The sequence below is a fragment of the Arachis stenosperma genome, chromosome 2 (assembly GCF_014773155.1).
Source record: "Arachis stenosperma cultivar V10309 chromosome 2, arast.V10309.gnm1.PFL2, whole genome shotgun sequence".
NCBI classification, from domain to species: domain Eukaryota; kingdom Viridiplantae; phylum Streptophyta; class Magnoliopsida; order Fabales; family Fabaceae; genus Arachis; species Arachis stenosperma.
The window spans coordinates 103780710-103800358 of record NC_080378.1 but is presented as its reverse complement, the minus strand read 5'-3'; the positions used below and the strand labels follow the sequence as shown (position 1 = coordinate 103800358).

Here is a 19649-nt window from a genome sequence, read left to right as displayed (position 1 = left end):
ACATATCTTTTGTGCACTTGATTATGCCATTCATTATTGTTAGTGAAAAAAATCTTTTCTCCTCCTCTACCAGGATTGGTGCAGGTAGGAAAACACAACCTGTTGGTCCACCATATTCAGAGATCAGTTTTCCATTCTGTCGAAATCTAAGGAAGAATCAACTTGGTGGTGTCATATTTGGTTGCAAGAACAGTACATTGAAAGAATGCTTATCTAAACAACTCTTTGGTTAGTCTTTTTTGCAACCGTTTGATTTTTATTATATTCTTTGTAATAGATACTAATAGCAATTGAGATGTGATATTTATACTCACTCTTGTATACTAAGTCATGTGTCGACTTGGTATGTGTGTAAACAATGAGTGTACAAAACAATTCTATAGCGATTAGTGTGAGCAATACTATTCTACATTTGAAAATTGACATCATGTTGTTGTGTTCATACAAGTCTTCATCCAGCACTAGTAACTTTAACTTAAATTCTATTAGTGCTTGAAACTAGTATGATCAATATCATAAAATTGTTTTTACCAAGGATATTGACAAATCTCAAAGAATTATAGTGACTTCTCCTGAATTTAAATGTGAGTTGCTTATGTTATCTTCTGCTTATCGGAATTTTTATTTGTTGCAGGCTTACCAGCTCTGCATTATTTCTATGTGAAGAACATTGAACCTGGGTTGCCACTGTTTTTGTTCAACTATAGTGATAGGAAGATTCATGGTATTTTTGAGGCAGCTAGCAAAGGACAAATGTATATTGATCACCATGCTTGGTCTGTGGATTGTTCAGAGATAACACAATATCCTGCACAGGTAGACTTGCTATCTAATTAACTGCTAAAAACTTGTTAATATGGATTAGGATAATGCTTATATGACTAAAGATGATAGTGATCATGATTTGTCAAAAAGGCCTTTAGATTAAGTACTTTCTTGTTTGATAATTTTAAGGTGAAAGTTCGCGTCCGACTTCAGTGCCAGCCATTGTCTGAAGATAGATTTGGACAAATAATCAAAGAAAACTACTTCAGTCGCAACCATTTCTGGTTTGAGCTAGACCATATACAAGCAAACAAGCTGAACTCTCTACTAGTGTTTTCAGCATTTGCACCTGCTACTCCTTCGCCGCAGAGTATGAAGTGGAGGGCAGTACCTCAACCTCTTCCATCACATGAAACTCCTCCAAAGAAAGGTGAATCATTCGAAATGCCTGAATCGGAGGCAGAGCATTTTACTGATTCGAGTGGAACAAACTCCATCGAGATAACTTCTTCCTTAGATGGAGATGATCAATTGGATACTCACATAGCTGTGAATGAGGTAAAAGAGGATGAAAAAGACCTTGTACACATGAAGCTAAAGGAATTGTCTCTTGGCCGCGAAATTCAAGACCTCTCTTCGCCGGACAATCCAAATGCAGCTCCCAATAACAACCCAAATGTCAATGAGGATGAGAATAATAATCAGTTCTCTGTCAAAAAGAGTGATCAAGAGGTTCCACCTGAAGTAGAGAAGAATGAAGAGAGTTTAAGCCCTCCGTTTGAGTATCAACAGTCGATAGAGCAGGTGGTTTAGATTGATGAAAGGAAATATCTTTACTGGTATAAACTACTTTTGTTTGCATGTAACTAACTTTAGTACTCTTGTAGATGAAGCAAGAGTTTGAAGAGCTGGCAACTTTCAAGAAAATGCAAACTCAGAAGAGTAGTTACCTTGAACGGAAGCTGGTACTCTTCCATATTATAGATACTGCCATATAATCAATATCTCGAAGTAGTCTTAGTCTATGTAATTGCACTCAGTTCCATTTTCATACTATTTATTTATGTATCTTTTCAGATTGAGGCGACATTGGAAATTCAGCATTTAAAAGATCGTTGTATAATGCTAGAATCTGCATGTAATCTTCCTCTAGCACCTGTTGAGAAGATAGCCATTGAATCATCTGAGGAGATGCACTTAGACAATAGAGAGTCATTGTTTCTAATAGGAGGTTTCGATGGAGAATCATGGTTATCAGCTATGGATTTGTATTGGCCTTCCCAGAATGTGGTCAAGTCTCTTAAGCCTATGAGCATAGTTCGCTCATATTCTTCGGTAGTAAAGTTAAATGGTGAAATTTATGTTTTCGGTGGTGGAGATGGTAATGTCTGGTATGACACAGGTGCGAGAACTTTTCCTAGTTTTCTAAATTGTGATTTTATACGGGGATGAATTGTTTTTCTAATCATTTTTATCTTCTATGCATATGTAGTTGAATCATACAGTCCATTCCACAACGAGTGGACTTCACGCCCTTCTTTGAATCAGAAGAAAGGATGCTTGGCTGGAGCTGCCTTGAGTGACAAGATATTTTCAGTTGGTGGTGGCGATGGAGATAGCTGTTTTTCAGACGTTGAGATGCTTGATTTGGAAGTTGGACGGTGGATTTCGACACGTTCAATGCTGAATAAGGTAAAGTTCATTGGCTTATTGGTGCATATAAGATCCAGATGTGAAAGATTATTTTGGGAAAACCAAATGATAGGTATCTCAAGGCTTGTATTAGCATAAGATATGACAGTTTAGGCATCTTTTCAGGGATTATAGTTTATCATTATCCATATCATTATGTCATCTTATACTCCATATCCATGAATTAATATGTAATTATGTATCACCCAATTAAATGGTCATTTGTAATCTGTTGTATTTCCAGAGATTTGCAGTTGCTGCTGCAGAACTCAATGGTGCATTATATGTTACTGGTGGATATAATGGAGTTGATTATTTGAAGTAAGATTTTGGGTTCATTTCTGCTTCTTTTATCATATCAATAATAGATATTATATTTTCTTAATGTATTAGTAGAGTGACCCTTCTCAATAATTTTAGGTCTGCTGAAAGATTTGATCCTAGGGAACATTCATGGACCAAAATACCAGACATGAATACAAGGCGAGGCTGCCACTCCATGGTTGTGTTGAATGGGAAATTGTGAGTTCAACTTTTTTATTACCTTCAGTTTTGATTTTGCTGATCTGTTTAAGACTTGCACTAGTTTCTTTTCTAGTAACAACCGATGTGACTGATTTTTCTCTGTTATGATTTATGAACTTATCCATTCACCTTGTAGGCATGCACTTGGTGGCTTTGATGGAAGCACAATGGTGTCGAGCGTTGAAGTGTTTGATCCTCGTCGCGAAGCATGGATAACCGGGGAACAAATGAATCAACCTAGGGGATATTTTGCTGCTGCTGTTGTTAAAGAAACTATACATGTAATTGGGGGAGTCAAGGTTGGAGAGAACATCGTAGAAAGGGTAAATTTGTTTACTAACGCTACTCTTAATTGTAATTCATTGGTACCTGTTCTATGCTGTGCTAATTGAATGTGTCTATGTATAATCATGGGCAGGTTGAGAATTATAAGGAGGATAAAGGATGGCAAGAAACTTGCACAAAAATGGTTGGAAAAAGGTGTTTCTGTTCGGCTATTGCCCTTTAGGCAGCACAACAAAAGGTTATACAAGAGGTAACTTTCTAATGATATCATGTAAAAGTTCTTCATAAGCATTTTTATCTGATCAAAAATGAATATTTATTTATCCTTAACTCTAGATTGTCACCTATATAAAAATGTATAAGCATTTATTTATTGTTTCTTCTGCAATACATAAAATATTCAAGCATTGAAAATTGGATTTTTGCAATGCAGCAAAATACTAATGTAAATTTGGTTACTCAATCAACTAGGCCTGACTTAGTTAATGTTATTTGTATCTTGCAGTTTTCTAAGTCAACACGGGTGAATTATGCTTTTTGGTGATAGCTATGCATAGCCTAATTAATTAAGCCCATATTAGCATCTTACTGAGCTAATTCTCTAAGTAATAAGCACTACTATATTAAACAAAGTATAAAGTCTATCAAATAACTATATATTTTATAATTGAGTTAGTTTGAGGATTAAATAATTAAAACTTGATGAATTCTCGTAATACTCTAGAAAAATAAATAATATTATTAAATAATTGTTGAAAATTCTAGAACTTACAACAATTCAAAGGACATGAATAATTTGTAATCTAACTATACCAGTTAATAAAATTATGCTCCACTTTAATTTAAGTAATGTATCTTAAGCCAATTATGGCAGCCTAATGGTTTATAGACTTTTATGATTATTTAGACTTTGTTTAATTGGAGAGTGTTAGAGATATAACTATTAATGTTATATTTTTTTATTAGTTTAAATTTTGGGATGAATAGTTTTATGACAAAGAGAAATAAAAAAAATTTAAAAAATAATATTTTTTTATAATTTTTTTCTCTCTTATTTTTTCTTTATTTCTTTTCAACTAAATAAAGAAATAAAGAAAGTTTATAATTTAAATTTTGATTCACTTGTATAGTTATATTATATCCTGAGTAATATTTCAAATTAGTTTTGAAAACATTTTTATTTGAACAATTTAATTCTCAATAAATTTTAATCATCAAATCAGTTTTTAGTTTTTTTATTTTGTTAGATATATCAATTTTCATTACTTCAAATTTTAGTAAAAAGTTAAATAAATCATTCCTTATTGTTATCTAATGAAAAACATAATTTAAGATTTAAAATTTTAATTTAGTGTTTAAAATTTAAAATCTAGAATTTGAGGTTATAATTTAAGGTGATCGACGGTGGTAACTAATAGTTAGTGGCTAGTTGCCACAATGGTGGATAAAATTGTGGTGTTGTGTTGGAAAGAAAAAGAAGAAAGCAGAAAAGATAAAAGAGTAATTTTTAAAAAAAAAAATTGAGTAATTAAATTTTTTTTATTATCTAATTTTGGTTGTTTTTTGTTTGCTTCCTATATGGATTGATTTAAGTTCAACCAAAAAATATTAACAAGAGCTTTTAGTGCAATTTTTAACAAAATTTTATAATTTAAGTATTTTTAATATTACAATATATAAAATTATAAAAAAACGTTATATATAATTATATAATATATACATTAAAAATCTAACACCAATTCAATTATCATATATTTATATCGATAATACTAGAGAGAGAAAAAATCAAAATTGATCTTATTTAATATTTATTAATTGTTAACAATTAATAAATGATAAATAAAATAAATTTGGTCTGTTTTTAGCTAATTTTTTGTTATCAAACATTTTTATATTTGTATATAAATAAATATATTGTTTAACTCATTTTTAATATGTATTTTTTATTTTAATACAAAAAATATTAAAAGATTAGCAAAATTTATTATTTTTTACCAGCAATTAATCATCAATGTTTAAAAATATAGGATAAAAATATGTTGCTAAATTACTATACTAAAGAAATTGAGTTAATGACTAAAAGTAATAGCAAAAAATAATAAATTATGATAATCTTTGAAAATTTTTCTTTTAATATATATTCTATATATATGGATCATAACTGATTTTTTAGGTATATATAATATAGTTGACAAAATTATTTTGTATTATATATAGTAAAAATAAAAATTGAAACTTAAACAAAAATAAAATCTCTTCTGGATTCTCCTCTTATAACAACGGCAGCATTGAATGGCTCCAAATCACCATTGTCTTAAATCTCATGTGATTCAATTGGAAAATGATAAATAAAAGGTTACTTCCTATCACAATTGACTAAATTAATGAATGGTAGACTAGACAAAGTCAATAAAATAAACTTCCTATATGATCATGTAAATAAATAAAAATATATTTAATGCCCATAAAGTACTTGGAAAAGTATATTCATTGCCAATAACAGAATAATTTTATATATGGCATGATGAATTACCAAGAACTTAAATATATATATATATATATATTAGTTTAGTTTGAAAAAAAAATAAAAGTGGTCCAATATTATTTAATAGTTTCTTCCATTTCATATATATATATAAGAATAAGAATACAAGATAGGGTAGCAATAGCATTAAATTAGAACTTGCACTATCCTGGTTATTGGTTTATAACTTTCAAAAAAGGGTTCACAAAGAAAAGAAGGAAAAAGGAAGAAGATGCCTTGCCTTTACATCTCCACCAATGTTAACTTAGATGGAATTAACTTGGATCCAATCTTTTCTGAAGCAACATCTGCTATTTCCACAATCATAGGAAAACCTGAAAAGGTATGATATATACTCTCTTTCTTTGTCTCTGATCAGTGTTTTTTTTGTTCTTTTACAACCAAAGTTTCTGAATTTTTGGGAATAAAATTCTGGGGTTGACACAAATAATGATTATTTTTTATAATATAATTTTGTTGTTCATCTGTTTGCTGATTGATGGTTATAGACTTAGTTTCTGATTGCTCTTTTTGGTGAGTGCTCTCTTATGTAATTGCTATCAACTACTGTTTAGCTTTATCCTCTGCTATGTTTCATTATCATTCTTAGTAAATAAAATTGGACCACAATTTTTTTTTCTCCTTATTATCATTTTCAGAAGTAGAAGCTTTTGATTGCTCTGAAAATTTGCAATTATCTCTCTTTTCCCATTTTCTGATTCAGTTTTGTAGTTTAGGGTATAGTTCACAGTGAGTAACTCTTGGTAGTTACAGATTCTCATTAGATTTGGTGCAACAAAAAATATATATTTTTATATATTTGTATTAGTTTATTTTTCACTAAATAAAATAAATGTTTTATTTTGGAATTTGGAGTGATCAGTGATGTGAATGAATGTGTACTAAATCAACCCTCTGACAGATAAACCTTAGCTTTAACTAATGAAAGGAAGACTTTTTGACAAAAGAAGACAGGTTAGAAGCTTTTCCTGTAGGGAAGTGGGAAATATTTTAGTGCCTTTTATGAGATTGTTAAATGTTAATTAAAAGCAAAGGAAATCAGATCACAGGAACAATTATATATATAGAAAGTTCAAAAAATATATTGGTATGCTGGTGTTTATAATTAAAATATACGGTTAAAAATCATTAAAACACTAATATATCAGTACACTTAAATTTTTTTTATATATATATAGTAGGAGTATGTAAAAATTTAGATATTAAATTAATTTTTTTTATAAAATAAATGTTAAAATAATATATATTTTTTATTAATATAAATATAAAAAATATTTTAATTTTTTAAATACGCACTGTACAAAAATATTGCTAAAGTAAGCCGGACCCATTTACACTCATTAATTTAAATATGGAAGCAAAGAACGTGTTAGACTCGCGTATGGGTTGGAGGGGTGCTTTACCTCGTTGTGGGATTAGAGGAAGCAGAACTCGGACCCTGCGAGTTGTGAATTACCCAGAACAAGAAAAACGGAGGGTCCGAATTCTACGTTTTAGATTTCAATTTCCATCACCTGCAAATCGGACCATGCGATTTGTGAAGCAAAATTTCATTATCAAAGAACTCGCATGGTCCGAGTTGTGTACTCTGAGTTTTTTTAATTTTTTTTAACACAAATCGGAGGGTCCGATTTGTGTACTCTGAATTTTTTCAACTTTTAAACACAAATCGGAGGGTCCGATTTGTGTACTCCCACAATTTTAAAAAACACCAACAATTACCATATTAAAGTATATCACTCATCTTATTTCCATATCAAAATTTTTTAGCCTTTACACTAATTTACATAAAATCTTTGCCAAACAAATTTTGTCATCATTTCAGATGCAGTACCCATAAGATGGAGTCAGTCAAAGCCATTTTTAATATGTTATCTGTGAAATCGGAGGACGTTATTTCTGCTCCATTGCCCTGAAATAGAGTTCTATTTCTCCTTTATCACCTGCAAAATGAGATTCTATTTCATATCAATTTTATTTTTAAAGGACTAAATTGATTATGTTTTTGTTTATTATTTAAATAAAGGTTTAATTATTCTGTTGGTCTCTATAGTTTTGCGAAATTTTTAATTAGGTTCCTATACTTTTTTTATTTTTAATTGAATTCTTACACTAATTTTTTTTTAATTGAATTCCTAATTTTTTTTTATTTGAGTTTTTACACCAATTTTTATTTTAATTAGATTCCTATCTAATTAAGTCGATTATTATTAAGAGGGATCTAATTGAAAAAAAAAATTAATGCAGGGACCCAACTAAAAAAAAAATATAAAAACCTAATTAAAAATTACAAAACTATAGAGACCAATAGAGTAATTAAACCTTAAATAAAAAACGTATGTACATTAACTTGTTATTTTCACAGGAAATGAATAAAAGTTGTTCTTAACATTGTTATTTAGTTTTCTCAAAATAACAATTTTATATATCAATAAAATATATTATTTTTAATTAATATTTGACTAATTCTAAATTTTAAATACTAAATTATAAAATTTAAATCATAAATTTTAATAATATAGAAATAAAGTATTAATCTAAAATATTAACTAATATTAATAAAAAGTAACCATACTTAGTTATACAAAAAATAGTTATACTTATAGTTATATATATAAATATATATTAAAATATAAAATATAAATTAAAAATAAGTTACAACATATTTTTAGTCTGGTAATTTCTTTATTCTAGTATTTTAGCGGGTTAAGTATGATTTTAGTCTTTAACATAGAGGTCGAAAATTTATTTCGTTTTTGACTTTTTTCGCTATAAAATGGTCACAAAAGTTTCAATTTATTTTAAAATAGTTCTTTTTATCAAATTTTTAATTTTTATTCCAAAAATACCCCTAACAAAAAAAACAACAACATTGAATAAGGGGAAAGGGGAAAAGGGGGAAGGGATTCGGGGGGAGGGTGAAAGGAGAAGGATCTCGCCGCTCCAATCCGTTGCCGCTTCTCGTCGTCATTCGGTGGCTGGATCTCGTCACTGCTCCTTTGGGCTCGGCGGAGGTGTTCGATGGCGGTGGATTCTGGTTCGAGACAAGAACAGGAGAAGGCTTCGGTGGTGAGCCGAGGGAGGAGAAGAGGTTGCGCTGTGACGGTGGCGCTAGGGTAACGCGAAGAGAGAAGAATAAAAGGGTTGCGGTGCTTTGATGGCGGACGGCGCTATGATGGCTGTGATAGCGGTTTCGGGTGGCTCGCTGGCTTCTACTTCTGCTTCTATTTTTCTTCTGCTTCTGCTTTCATTCTACTTTTGCTTCTATTATGTTGTTGATTTTTTATTATTGTTGTTTCTGGTTGCTTCTGCTTCTGATTGATTATATTGTTTCATTGTTGTTGTCGTTCTGCTCCTGTTTCTATTTCTGCTTGATTCCATTGTTGATTCATTAGTGATTTATTGTTGTAGTTGTTGTTATCCTGCTTCTGCTTCTGTTTGATTACATTGTTGATTTATTATTGTTGTTACTTCTGGTTCTATTTCTGTTTGTGCTTTTGTTGGTGTTTCTGTTTGTACTTTTGTTAGTGCTTCTGTTGGTACTTGTGCTTGATTTTAGAAAAAAAGAAGAATAGACATTTTGGTCTGAAAAACAATTTTAAAACAAATTGAAATTTTTAAGACTGTTTTATAGCAAAAAAAAGTCAAAAACAAGATAAATTGTTTGTCTCTATGTTAGAAACTAAAATCATACTTAACTTTATTTTTAGTTATTAATGTATTTTTTAATGTAACGTTCCAACAACATAATTTTTAATTTACACTTTTAACCATTGCATCAAGCCTACATGTGTTTGTTCACTGATGTGTTTGTCACACACTTCGACGAATGAGAGTTCACCAATGTGTCTAGATTAGAGATATGGAGAAATGGCATCTTTCTATTCCACAGATAACATCAAAAATTACTCTAATACGTCTGATTTCATTTCATAGGCACTGCGTCTAAAATGATAGTAAAATTTAAGTTTGATTATTCTGTTGGTTTCTATAATTTTATAAAATTTTTAATTAGGTTTTTATATATTTTTTTTAATTGAGTTTTTGCAATAATTTTTTTATCAATTAAGTTTCTCTTAACGGTAATTAGTTTAATTATATACAGATCCAACTAAAAAAATTGGTGTAAGGATTCAAAAAAAATATAGAGATCCAATTAAAAATAAAATTTGGTGCAAGGACTCAATTAAAAAAAAAAAGTATAAGAACTTAATTAAAAATTTCGTGAAATTATAAAGACCAACAGAATAATTAAACCTAAAATCGATTTGCAAGGGATTCATGTGAATTAATCATGCGTATTTTTGACAATACTTTTACTCGATGCATATTTGGAGAATTAAAATATTTTTTATATTTATATTAATAAAAAAGCTAATAAGATATAACAAACCAATTGATATGATACTTTAGAATAAAACTGGGAGAAAAGCCAAAAAGGTTATGAATTGGGGAAAGAATAATTCAATACAAGATAATAAGTATCATGAATAACATATACTATAGGCAGGACGTGAGATATTATATATTAATTATTTAATAAGACGTAAACCTTGCTTATATTTGATATCAAATTTTGAATTGAGTATAAGTTATTAAAAGAATAAGTATAGGAAATTAAATTTTAATTAATTAATATTAATTAATTTTTTAATTATAAAGTTAATTTTATTTACATTTTTTGGAGACTCATAATATTAAAATTTAAGATTAGAATTTAAGGATAAGTTTTAAAATTTAAAATAAAAAATATTTTTAAAAATTAATTAATATTGATTGAAAAAGTTAACACTACTTAAATTCTTAAAACAATGTAGTTTAACATTTTAGGATAAAACTATTAAATTGGTTCTTATGTTTAGACGTAATCTTATTTTGATCCTTAAAGTTTAAAATGTTTTATTTGAATTCAAAAAAGTTTTATTTAGTTTCAATGTAGTTCCACTATGAGATCAAAGTCAAATAATTAACGGAATGTCCTATATGATAGCAATACAAGATCAAAGTCGATAATCTAAAAAACAAGTACAAGTTCTAGAAGTACAAAATTAACTGTGAATGCATTAATACATTTATTTATGATCTTTCTTATAATTTAAATAAAATATTTTCTATAGAACTAAGAAAAATGATAAATAAATTCACACTTGATTTTGTGCCTTTGGACTTTATACTTGTTCTCCAAATTATCAACTTTGTTCTTGTACTGCTATCATGTAGAAGATTCCGTTAACTACATAACTTTGATCTCACAGTAAGATTACATTGAAACTAAATAAAATTTTTTTAAATTCAAATAAAATACTTTAAACCTTAAAAACCAAAATATGATTATGCTCAAAACGTAGGGCTCATTTAATATTTTATCCTACATTTTATCTATTATTATTGAATATAATATATAACTAACGTAAATAAATAAAAAATAAAATGTGAATTGACGTAGCATCAAATCATGAACTGTACATAATTCACACGTGAAGATGGAATTAGTGGAAGAAGTGGATGCACTTGCGTGAATAACATAACAGGACAGTAATGGAGTGTGCTTGAACAGTAGCACCTTATCTTTATATTGAAAATTAATAATAGCCATTAACCAATGTTTGCTTGGCACCTAACACACCCTACCATTATTTGTTTGAAATTCATACAGAGATGTGAACATACACTGAAATTAAACAGTATCAAAGTCAATTTGCAATTGCTTTCAGACTAGAAAAGAAAATTACTCTTCAATTTTGTGATTCTTGTTGTCTGCCCATATTATCTTGCATAGTTGAGCTGAAATGAAAATTGTACAGTTTGTAACGGTTTTAAATGAAATAAATAAATAAATAAAATAAGGAGTAATTTAATCACTATATTTTAAAAAGTGTATAAAATGCTTCCTGAATTTTAGAAAGTATGGAAATTAATTGTTAATAAAATAAAATAACATAGCAATTTTATTTTTTTTGTCAAAATCGATTTTGACCAGATGAGGGGTGAGATTCCTTTCTTGTAATAGCTGCAGTACAACAAAAATAATTTTTAATAACAAAAAATTTTAGTGGTAATAATATAATATTTACTGTATATTTTATTTAGTATATATTTTTGTGACGGTTATATATTTGTTATTATTATTATATGTTATAATAATAATTATATACTTGTTATAGCTATTAAAAAGATTCTATCGACAATTGTATGGTGTATATTGTGACTAATTTACTCATCATGACTAAAAATTTATATGGTGTATATTGTGATTAATTTGTAACTTATTATTGTGTAGTTTGTGATGGTAATATTGAAGGGGTCAGTGCCAATAACATTTGAGGGAAACAAAGAACCAGCTGCATATGCTGAAATTGTTTCAATGGGAGGCATAAACAAAGAAGTGAAGAAGAAGCTTATTGCTACCATTGGCACCATTTTGCAATCAAAGTTATCCATACCAAGAACAAGGTTTTTCCTCAAAGTCTTTGACACAACAGCATTTCGGAGTAACTCCAAAATGTGATTATGTTGTCTTAATTAATATTATTAATAATAACACTTTTATTATATGTTATTTCCAAATTATTCTCATTAAATTTTTTTTATCATCAATAACAAAAATAGAGACTAATTTGGAAAAATCACATAATAATATAATAGAAGTGGTAATATATATTAAATTTGAGATTGGCAACATCACTCTTCTTGTTATCATTATTATCCTAACAAGCTAGTAAGCCCCAAGATTGTTTATCCCTGATCTTTCATTGTTATTATTAATCAATTTTAAGTTTTAATGGGTGTACTACTACATGGTTTTTGCTTAGAGAAATAAAGTTTATCAGAGTTTCATTCAGTTATTTATGCAAGGTAACTATTTTAGAGTTATTATTAGGTTCTCTGAAAATAAATCGGTACTAATATTTTAATTCATTCATTGTCTTTTATATCAACATTAAAAGTAAATTAAAAATATTAATAAAAATATAAAATGATAACTAATTTCAAACTAACAAAATAAATAATACAGGATAAGAATATTTATTTGCTCTCAGATCATTCAAGAAATTTTCGCTATTTTAGCTACAAAAGATGCTAATTAATTGGAAAGATGAATATAATAAAGTGTTAAACTAGTTCATAATATCCAACTACTATTATGGCTTTCATTAAAATATTTGATATATTTAAAATTTAGCTCTCATTATTTAACAAGAGCATTTGGTTTAAAAAAAATATAAATAAAAATAATTGTGAGTGATATCATTATTTAACAACATGATGCTTATTGTCCATTTTCCGGGGCCTAGGGATCAAATAATAATCCGAGCAGTCACTCTCTTAAAATAAACATATAAAACAGAAATATTGGAAATGTCTTCTTCAATGTTTGTAATATAGATGGTGATGGCCTCCCTAGACAATGATGAAAGAATTAGAAAAATGTCACTTCTTCCAACCAAGCTAATCTAGGAGAGAAAGATCAACTATAATTTTTTATTTTTCTTTTAGAAGTAGAAGACCACTTATAATATATATGTTTCTGGATCTTCCGTTTAAGAAACATTTAAATCATGGTTTGAACACAATGCATAATAATAAAGTCTTTATTAATATAATGGTTAATTTCGTCACTAAACTTGCACGCGAGTCTTAATTTAATCCTTGAAGTTTTAATTATCTTTATTTAGTTCTCAAATTTTGCGAACATGACTCATATCCTGAAATAATTTTTGACACATCATCGTTAATGGAATGCTGTAGACAGCCGAATATCATATTAGACTCTGTAAAACAACATCGTTCTAATTTTGACACTCAAATAATTAAAAAACAACGCACAAATAATGTTTATTGAAACTTTTCCTTTTAAAACAAGTGATATGATATAGTTTTTGAACTAATTGAATGCTAAAATAAAAATGGCTTCATTTTATGGATTTTAATGTAGTATCTAATTCTATATTATTACTTTATTAATGTTTGTGTGTAATATAAATAACGTTTATAAAATTTAAAGACTAAATAAAAATAATTAAAACTAGAAAGATTAAATTAAAATTTATGACAAATTTAAGACTAAATTAAATATTAACACGTCTTTCTTAATCCTTGCTGGAAAAAGTAACGAACTCGCATGAATTCAAAGTGATTCCTTGAAATGGGTGAATGATTTTTTGGTGCTTCATCTTTTGGCACTAACGTTGATACGCAAATAAATTAATGGTTGATGCATGAAAGAAATATGAATCTAAGGGTTCTTAGTTAGTAACAGTTATTTTTTATAATTTGACCCAATAGTGTTTGTTATTTATTTTATTTATAACATATTGACCATAATCTATCTACTTAATATATTAAAATTGGGTTTTTCTCTAACTAATGAAATGAGGTGTCAATTTTTCGTGATTTCGATCCGTTTTTTCTCCAAAATAAATACACTATTCTCTATTCTAAATTATTTTATAAAAAATATCTTTATTATAATTAATATTTACTGAATAATACATAATTATACTAATTTAGGAACATATCTTCATTAAATTATATCAAATCAAAATATTTAATGTATTATTAAATTATTTATCAATTATCAATTGAAAATACTTTTAATCATATTAATAATAATAATAATAATAATAATAATAATAATAATAATAATAATAATAATAATATATGATAATGATATGATAATTACACCGGTCGTGGTAATTATGATAAAAATATTTGATTCTAATCATAAAATGATCAAATCTTATAATATTAATAACGCACATTAATTTAAAATATTTTTAGTTATTTAAATTATATTAATTTTAAAAATATTGATATAATTCTAATTTTTATTTATTATCCAATAATAATAATAATAATAATAATAATAATAATAATAATAATAATAATAATAATAATAACAACAACTTGAAAAACCCGTATATAAACTATTTCAATTACCTGTGTATTATTATTAAAATTCTATTTACTTAATATACTAAAACTGAGTTTTTTCCCCAACTAATGAAGGTGAGGTGTCTCCTCGTGAGTTTTTTTCCTCCAAAATAAATGTACTATTTTCTCTTCTAAATTTATTTTATAAAAATATCTTTATTATAATTATATTATAATTAGCATTCAATAAAAAATACATAATTAAAAGTGGTAAAATAAAAATGAAAAGAATAAAATTTTGTATTTTTATATTAGGAATAGAATTTGATATTTTTCCTAATAAAATTATTATTATTATTATATAATAATAATAATAATAATAATAATAATAATAATAATAATAAATGGTTTACCATTAAGGTAACAACTTGCCACTAATAAAATCATTGGAAAATGAAAGAATTAGAATAATATCAATATAATTAAAATGATTAAAAATATTTTTGATTGATAATTAGTTTAATAATACTTTTTGAAGTGTAATACAAATTAATCTTAATGACTATAGCATTTTAATTAGCATTTAATTCAAAGCCACATCCGTAACTCTTTTTTCATAAAAAGAATTGTGATTCAAACAAGGAAATAGTCTGAATTTGCATGAATTCTAAATGTTCGAACTTATGATATTGTTTCAGTTGGTTATCGTTACGAAAATGACTCTAATTTATACATGTCTAAGAACTATAATAGATTAAATATTATTTAAATAATTTATTTCTAATATTGGTATTTGATTAAATTAGTTTTAGAGAAATTTAAATTGTTGACTCAATTTATATATTACGACTATTCTTTTTGAATATATTATTTTTATATTTTTAATATAAAATTTGTTTTCTGATTTTTAAGTTTATTTTCTTTCTTAGATATATGTATCACATTTTCATTTTTGATTTCATATTTCAAATTAGTAAGTTAATTATTTTAAAAAATATATTTAAAAAAATATTAAAACATCACTATTTAAAAAAAGGAAAGATACGTGGAAGAAAGAAAAACAAAAAATTAAAACATCACTATTAAAAAAAACCTGTTAATATGCGTATGAATGGGGTCGGAATTGAGAAATATATATGGATATAAAAAATAAAAAATTATTGCACGATTGTAGAATAAAAAATAATCATATATATAAAACGAAATAATTATAACAAAAAATAATTAATATATGTTGTAAACCCCGGTTAAATTAGTAGATAATTAGTCAATAAATTAATTTTTTAATAAGGAAGATTAGAAATGTGAATATTATATTAAATTAGGATAGAGCTCATCGAAACGAGAATTTTGACACCAATTTTAAAAAAATCGGTCCAAGATTAGACCGAACAGACCGAACCAGTTGAACCGGATCCAAACCGGGCCCGTGGGCCCAAACCCGCCCAAAAGGACATTTAATGAAACCCAAACATTTCCTCTTTCTCTCCATATACACGTTCCAGCGAGCAAAGGGAATGGGAGAACGAGAAAACGTTCCAACCCTTTACGGTAAATTCAAATTACCGTAACTTTCCGATCCGAGCTCCAATCGCCGCACCGTTTGCGGTCACGCGTTCACCGCGTCGAGCTCTACGTTTCTACCGGAATAATTTTACTGGTAACTTGTTTAATCAGTTCCAGCCTTCTTTTTCCCCCAATTTTCGAGTTTTTAATGGAAATATTGAATTTCTTTGATTTCTAATGTTTTAGGATCTAATTAGCTTGAGAGAAACGTTCACTCTTGCTTATGTGAAGCTTGGGTAAGGTGAGGATACGATAATTCTATTTTATTTTCTTTGAATTTGAGCTTTGAGTATTAAATTGGATATATATGTGTTATGAATGTGTATTAGGTTGTGAATAAATAATTGGAGCTTGAAATTGTGAATATTGAAACTTGGAGGAAGCTGATTAGTTGAATTTTGAAGGGGTGCCTTGGTTTTAAATAACTAGCTTTGGTCATTACGTGGAAATCGGGAAGGTATGGTTTAGGTTTCTTGCATTTAATATATAATGTTCTGTGAAAATTTAGGCTAGATGACCATAGGATAAGTTGGAATGCAGGTGTATGTTTAATGTTTAGTAATTTGTCGATGACTATATATATTTGGTTGAAGTTTATTGGATAATTAGTTATTAATTTTGGATGGTGAATGTTGTTATGTAATTTGGAGAGAATTATGGTTGAATGTTACTGTTAATGAACATGGTTGGTTTAGTGCTTGTTGATTAATTAATGATTTGGTGAATTATTGATTTGAGGTATAACTATTGTTGAGGTTGTTGCGATAATGAGGTATTTTGTGTTAAAAGCCTAGGATTTGTGAATTATGATTCTTAGTTGAATTTTGGTTGTTGGACTTGAATATTGTATGAGTTTAATTGTTGATCTGAGGTAGATTTATTGTGGTGATTGTTATGATGATAAGGAAGGGTATGTTGAATTGAAAAGAATGCAGGTTTGGACCTGAAAAGGGTGGCAAAGTCTGAGTTTTAGAGGAGATGCTGCCGAAATTTTATAAAAAATTAGAGATTTTGTTTATATGATTATCTAAAAAGATTTAGATTCAAAGGTTATAAGGTTTGATTTAGAGTTATTAAGAAAATGAGTATGTTTTCAGTTTGAAGTTTGATTCTTAGAAAAGAATGAATTATGTTTTGAATTGGAACTATTGATGGACGGAATGAGAGGTGTGATAATGAAGGATAAGGATTGATTATGTTTAATGTATGATGATGAATGAGATGCAATTGAGAATGATGTGGATGTTGATGAATTATAATTGAATTGTTTATATGGCTTATGAATTTGAATGATCTGAGATACGAGATTCCCTGGATAAAGTGCCGTGGCTTGCCACCACGTGTACCAGGTAGGAAACTCGATACTCTGTTGACCCTACGACGTAAGTGTGACCGGGCACTATATAAATTCCCGGGAATGTTACCCCCATTGAGCAATATTGATTATTTGAGAAAAATCTATGCATAGACTCTTGGGGATGCACGTCGGGGGACAGTCTAAGGACAATTCAGACTTGTCGGGTTGGCTGGATAACCGACAGATGAGCCTTATCAGCCATAGGACAGGCATGCATCATATGCATACTATTTGAACTACTTGCTTGTGCATTAACTGGGTGTGCCTAAATGTATCTGCCATGCTAAATGTATATTTGTTACCTGCAGTACTTGTAACCTTCCTGTGCTTGCTTTATCTGTTTGTTTGTCTGTGAAATCCTGATGGAGATGGAGGTTTGGAGGAATGGCAATATGAGATTTAGGTTTAAGATTAAGTTAAATCAGGTTTACATATTCTTAGAAAACCACCTTTTATGGCTTCTATTTAATACTTTAAGCTCTATAATCTGAGTGTCGGCGTTCTAGGATTGCCTCTGGCATTCCCAGGACCTTATATATTATGTGTGTGGCACCTTTACCATACTGAGAACCTCCGGTTCTCATTCCATACTATGTTGTTGTTTTTCAGATGCAAGTCGAGAGGCATCTCGTTAGGCGTCTGGACTCTTGAAGCGAAGTGGTTACTGGGTTTTTTTGTTATGCTATGATGTATATATATGTACTTAGTTTTCTCTCCATATAACTTATTCTTTTTTATCCTCCTAGAGGTGTATGGAGAGGCAGGATTTTGTTTATGTACATTTGGATTTTGGATATGTATATATATGTATATATGTGTGTATATTCTCCGGCCAGTCTTGACTTCGCAGGCTGAGTCAGGAGCTCGTTATTTTGTATCTTTGACTCTCTGTTCCTGTTTTGGGTTACTTTACACTTGACAGCTGTAGCTTTCTTAGCACGCAAGTTAACTTATTTCTCGAGCATTGCGCTTTTATATTCGCAATTTTTATTTCCTCTATTCTTCAAGGCTCCTAGCATATTATAATTTTTCTGCTATTATGTGTACTCATTTTATTTTAGAGGTCGTAATATCACATCACCTCTGTTTTACGACTTAAGCGTAAAACTTAGTGTGGTAGGGTGTTACATATGTAATTTAAATATTTTTAATAACCGGTAACATAAAATTTAACAAAATATTATTCATACATTTTTTATTTATATATATGTATATAATTATTTATGTATATGTATATATTTATCAAGAAAATCTACCGTAATATATATATATATATATATATATATATATATATATATAAATGAAAAAATTATTATAATTTTTAGAAATTACACATGAATTTTTTTTCTCTCAAATAAATTTATTCTAATTATATTACAATTAGCTCATGAATAATGCATGATTATATTAATTTAAGAAAATATTTTCATTATAATTATATCAAATCAATATTTAATGCGTTATTATACTACTTATCAATCATCGATATTTTTAAGCATTCTAATTATATTAATTGATATAGTTCTAATTCTCATTCAAGTGCAATAATTTTATTAGGATATAGTTGATGCACACATTAATAGTAACACATTTAATTTGATATCAATTAATGGATAATAATAATAATAAGGTCTACATGGTACATGCATTATATTTTAGAAAGGTAAAATATATTTTAAAAAAATTAGGGTATCAATAATCAATTGTGATTATCAATATCAATAATTAATTCTTATAATTATTTTTTGTACTACTAAAAGTTACATATATTTTTTTTTAGAATAAAAAAAGTTGTGATTCATAACATTTTCGTAAAGTTATATCATATGGACACAAGATTATTAATTAGATAACAAATTGAATTTTAATTAATATGTTTTATTTTCTGCTCATATTTTTTCATTAATTATTTTACTTTTTATATTTACAGTAAATATTGAATGTAAAAAAGAAAAAAATAATATTAAATGTTATATATTTTATTTATTTAGAGTCATAATTAAATTTGATATAATTATAACAAGTATCTAGAATTAATAA

The 19649-nt window shown here is 27.7% G+C and overlaps 2 protein-coding genes and 1 long non-coding RNA gene across 3 annotated transcripts; all 3 read left to right on the top strand.

Moving 5' to 3' along the window:
* Positions 1–23: 23 nt before the first annotated feature.
* Positions 24–3884, top strand: LOC130963344 (uncharacterized). Its single transcript, XM_057889470.1, has 11 exons — positions 24–228; positions 635–816; positions 955–1569; positions 1653–1730; positions 1843–2167; positions 2258–2457; positions 2702–2778; positions 2878–2979; positions 3119–3305; positions 3401–3517; positions 3773–3884. Exons 1-10 carry the CDS (start codon positions 24–26, stop codon positions 3488–3490), a joined length of 2061 nt encoding a protein of 686 aa, XP_057745453.1. The 3' UTR covers positions 3491–3517; positions 3773–3884.
* A 1995-nt stretch (positions 3885–5879) lies between these two features.
* Positions 5880–12653, top strand: LOC130960708 (uncharacterized). Its single transcript, XM_057886155.1, has 2 exons — positions 5880–6134; positions 12093–12653. Exons 1-2 carry the CDS (start codon positions 6024–6026, stop codon positions 12318–12320), a joined length of 339 nt encoding a protein of 112 aa, XP_057742138.1. The 5' UTR covers positions 5880–6023; the 3' UTR covers positions 12321–12653.
* A 3527-nt stretch (positions 12654–16180) lies between these two features.
* LOC130962077 (uncharacterized) lies at positions 16181–18486 on the top strand. The gene is made up of 4 exons (XR_009079706.1): positions 16181–16346; positions 16439–16493; positions 16582–16709; positions 18219–18486. It is a non-coding gene; the product is annotated as an uncharacterized LOC130962077 (long non-coding RNA).
* Positions 18487–19649: the final 1163 nt, after the last annotated feature.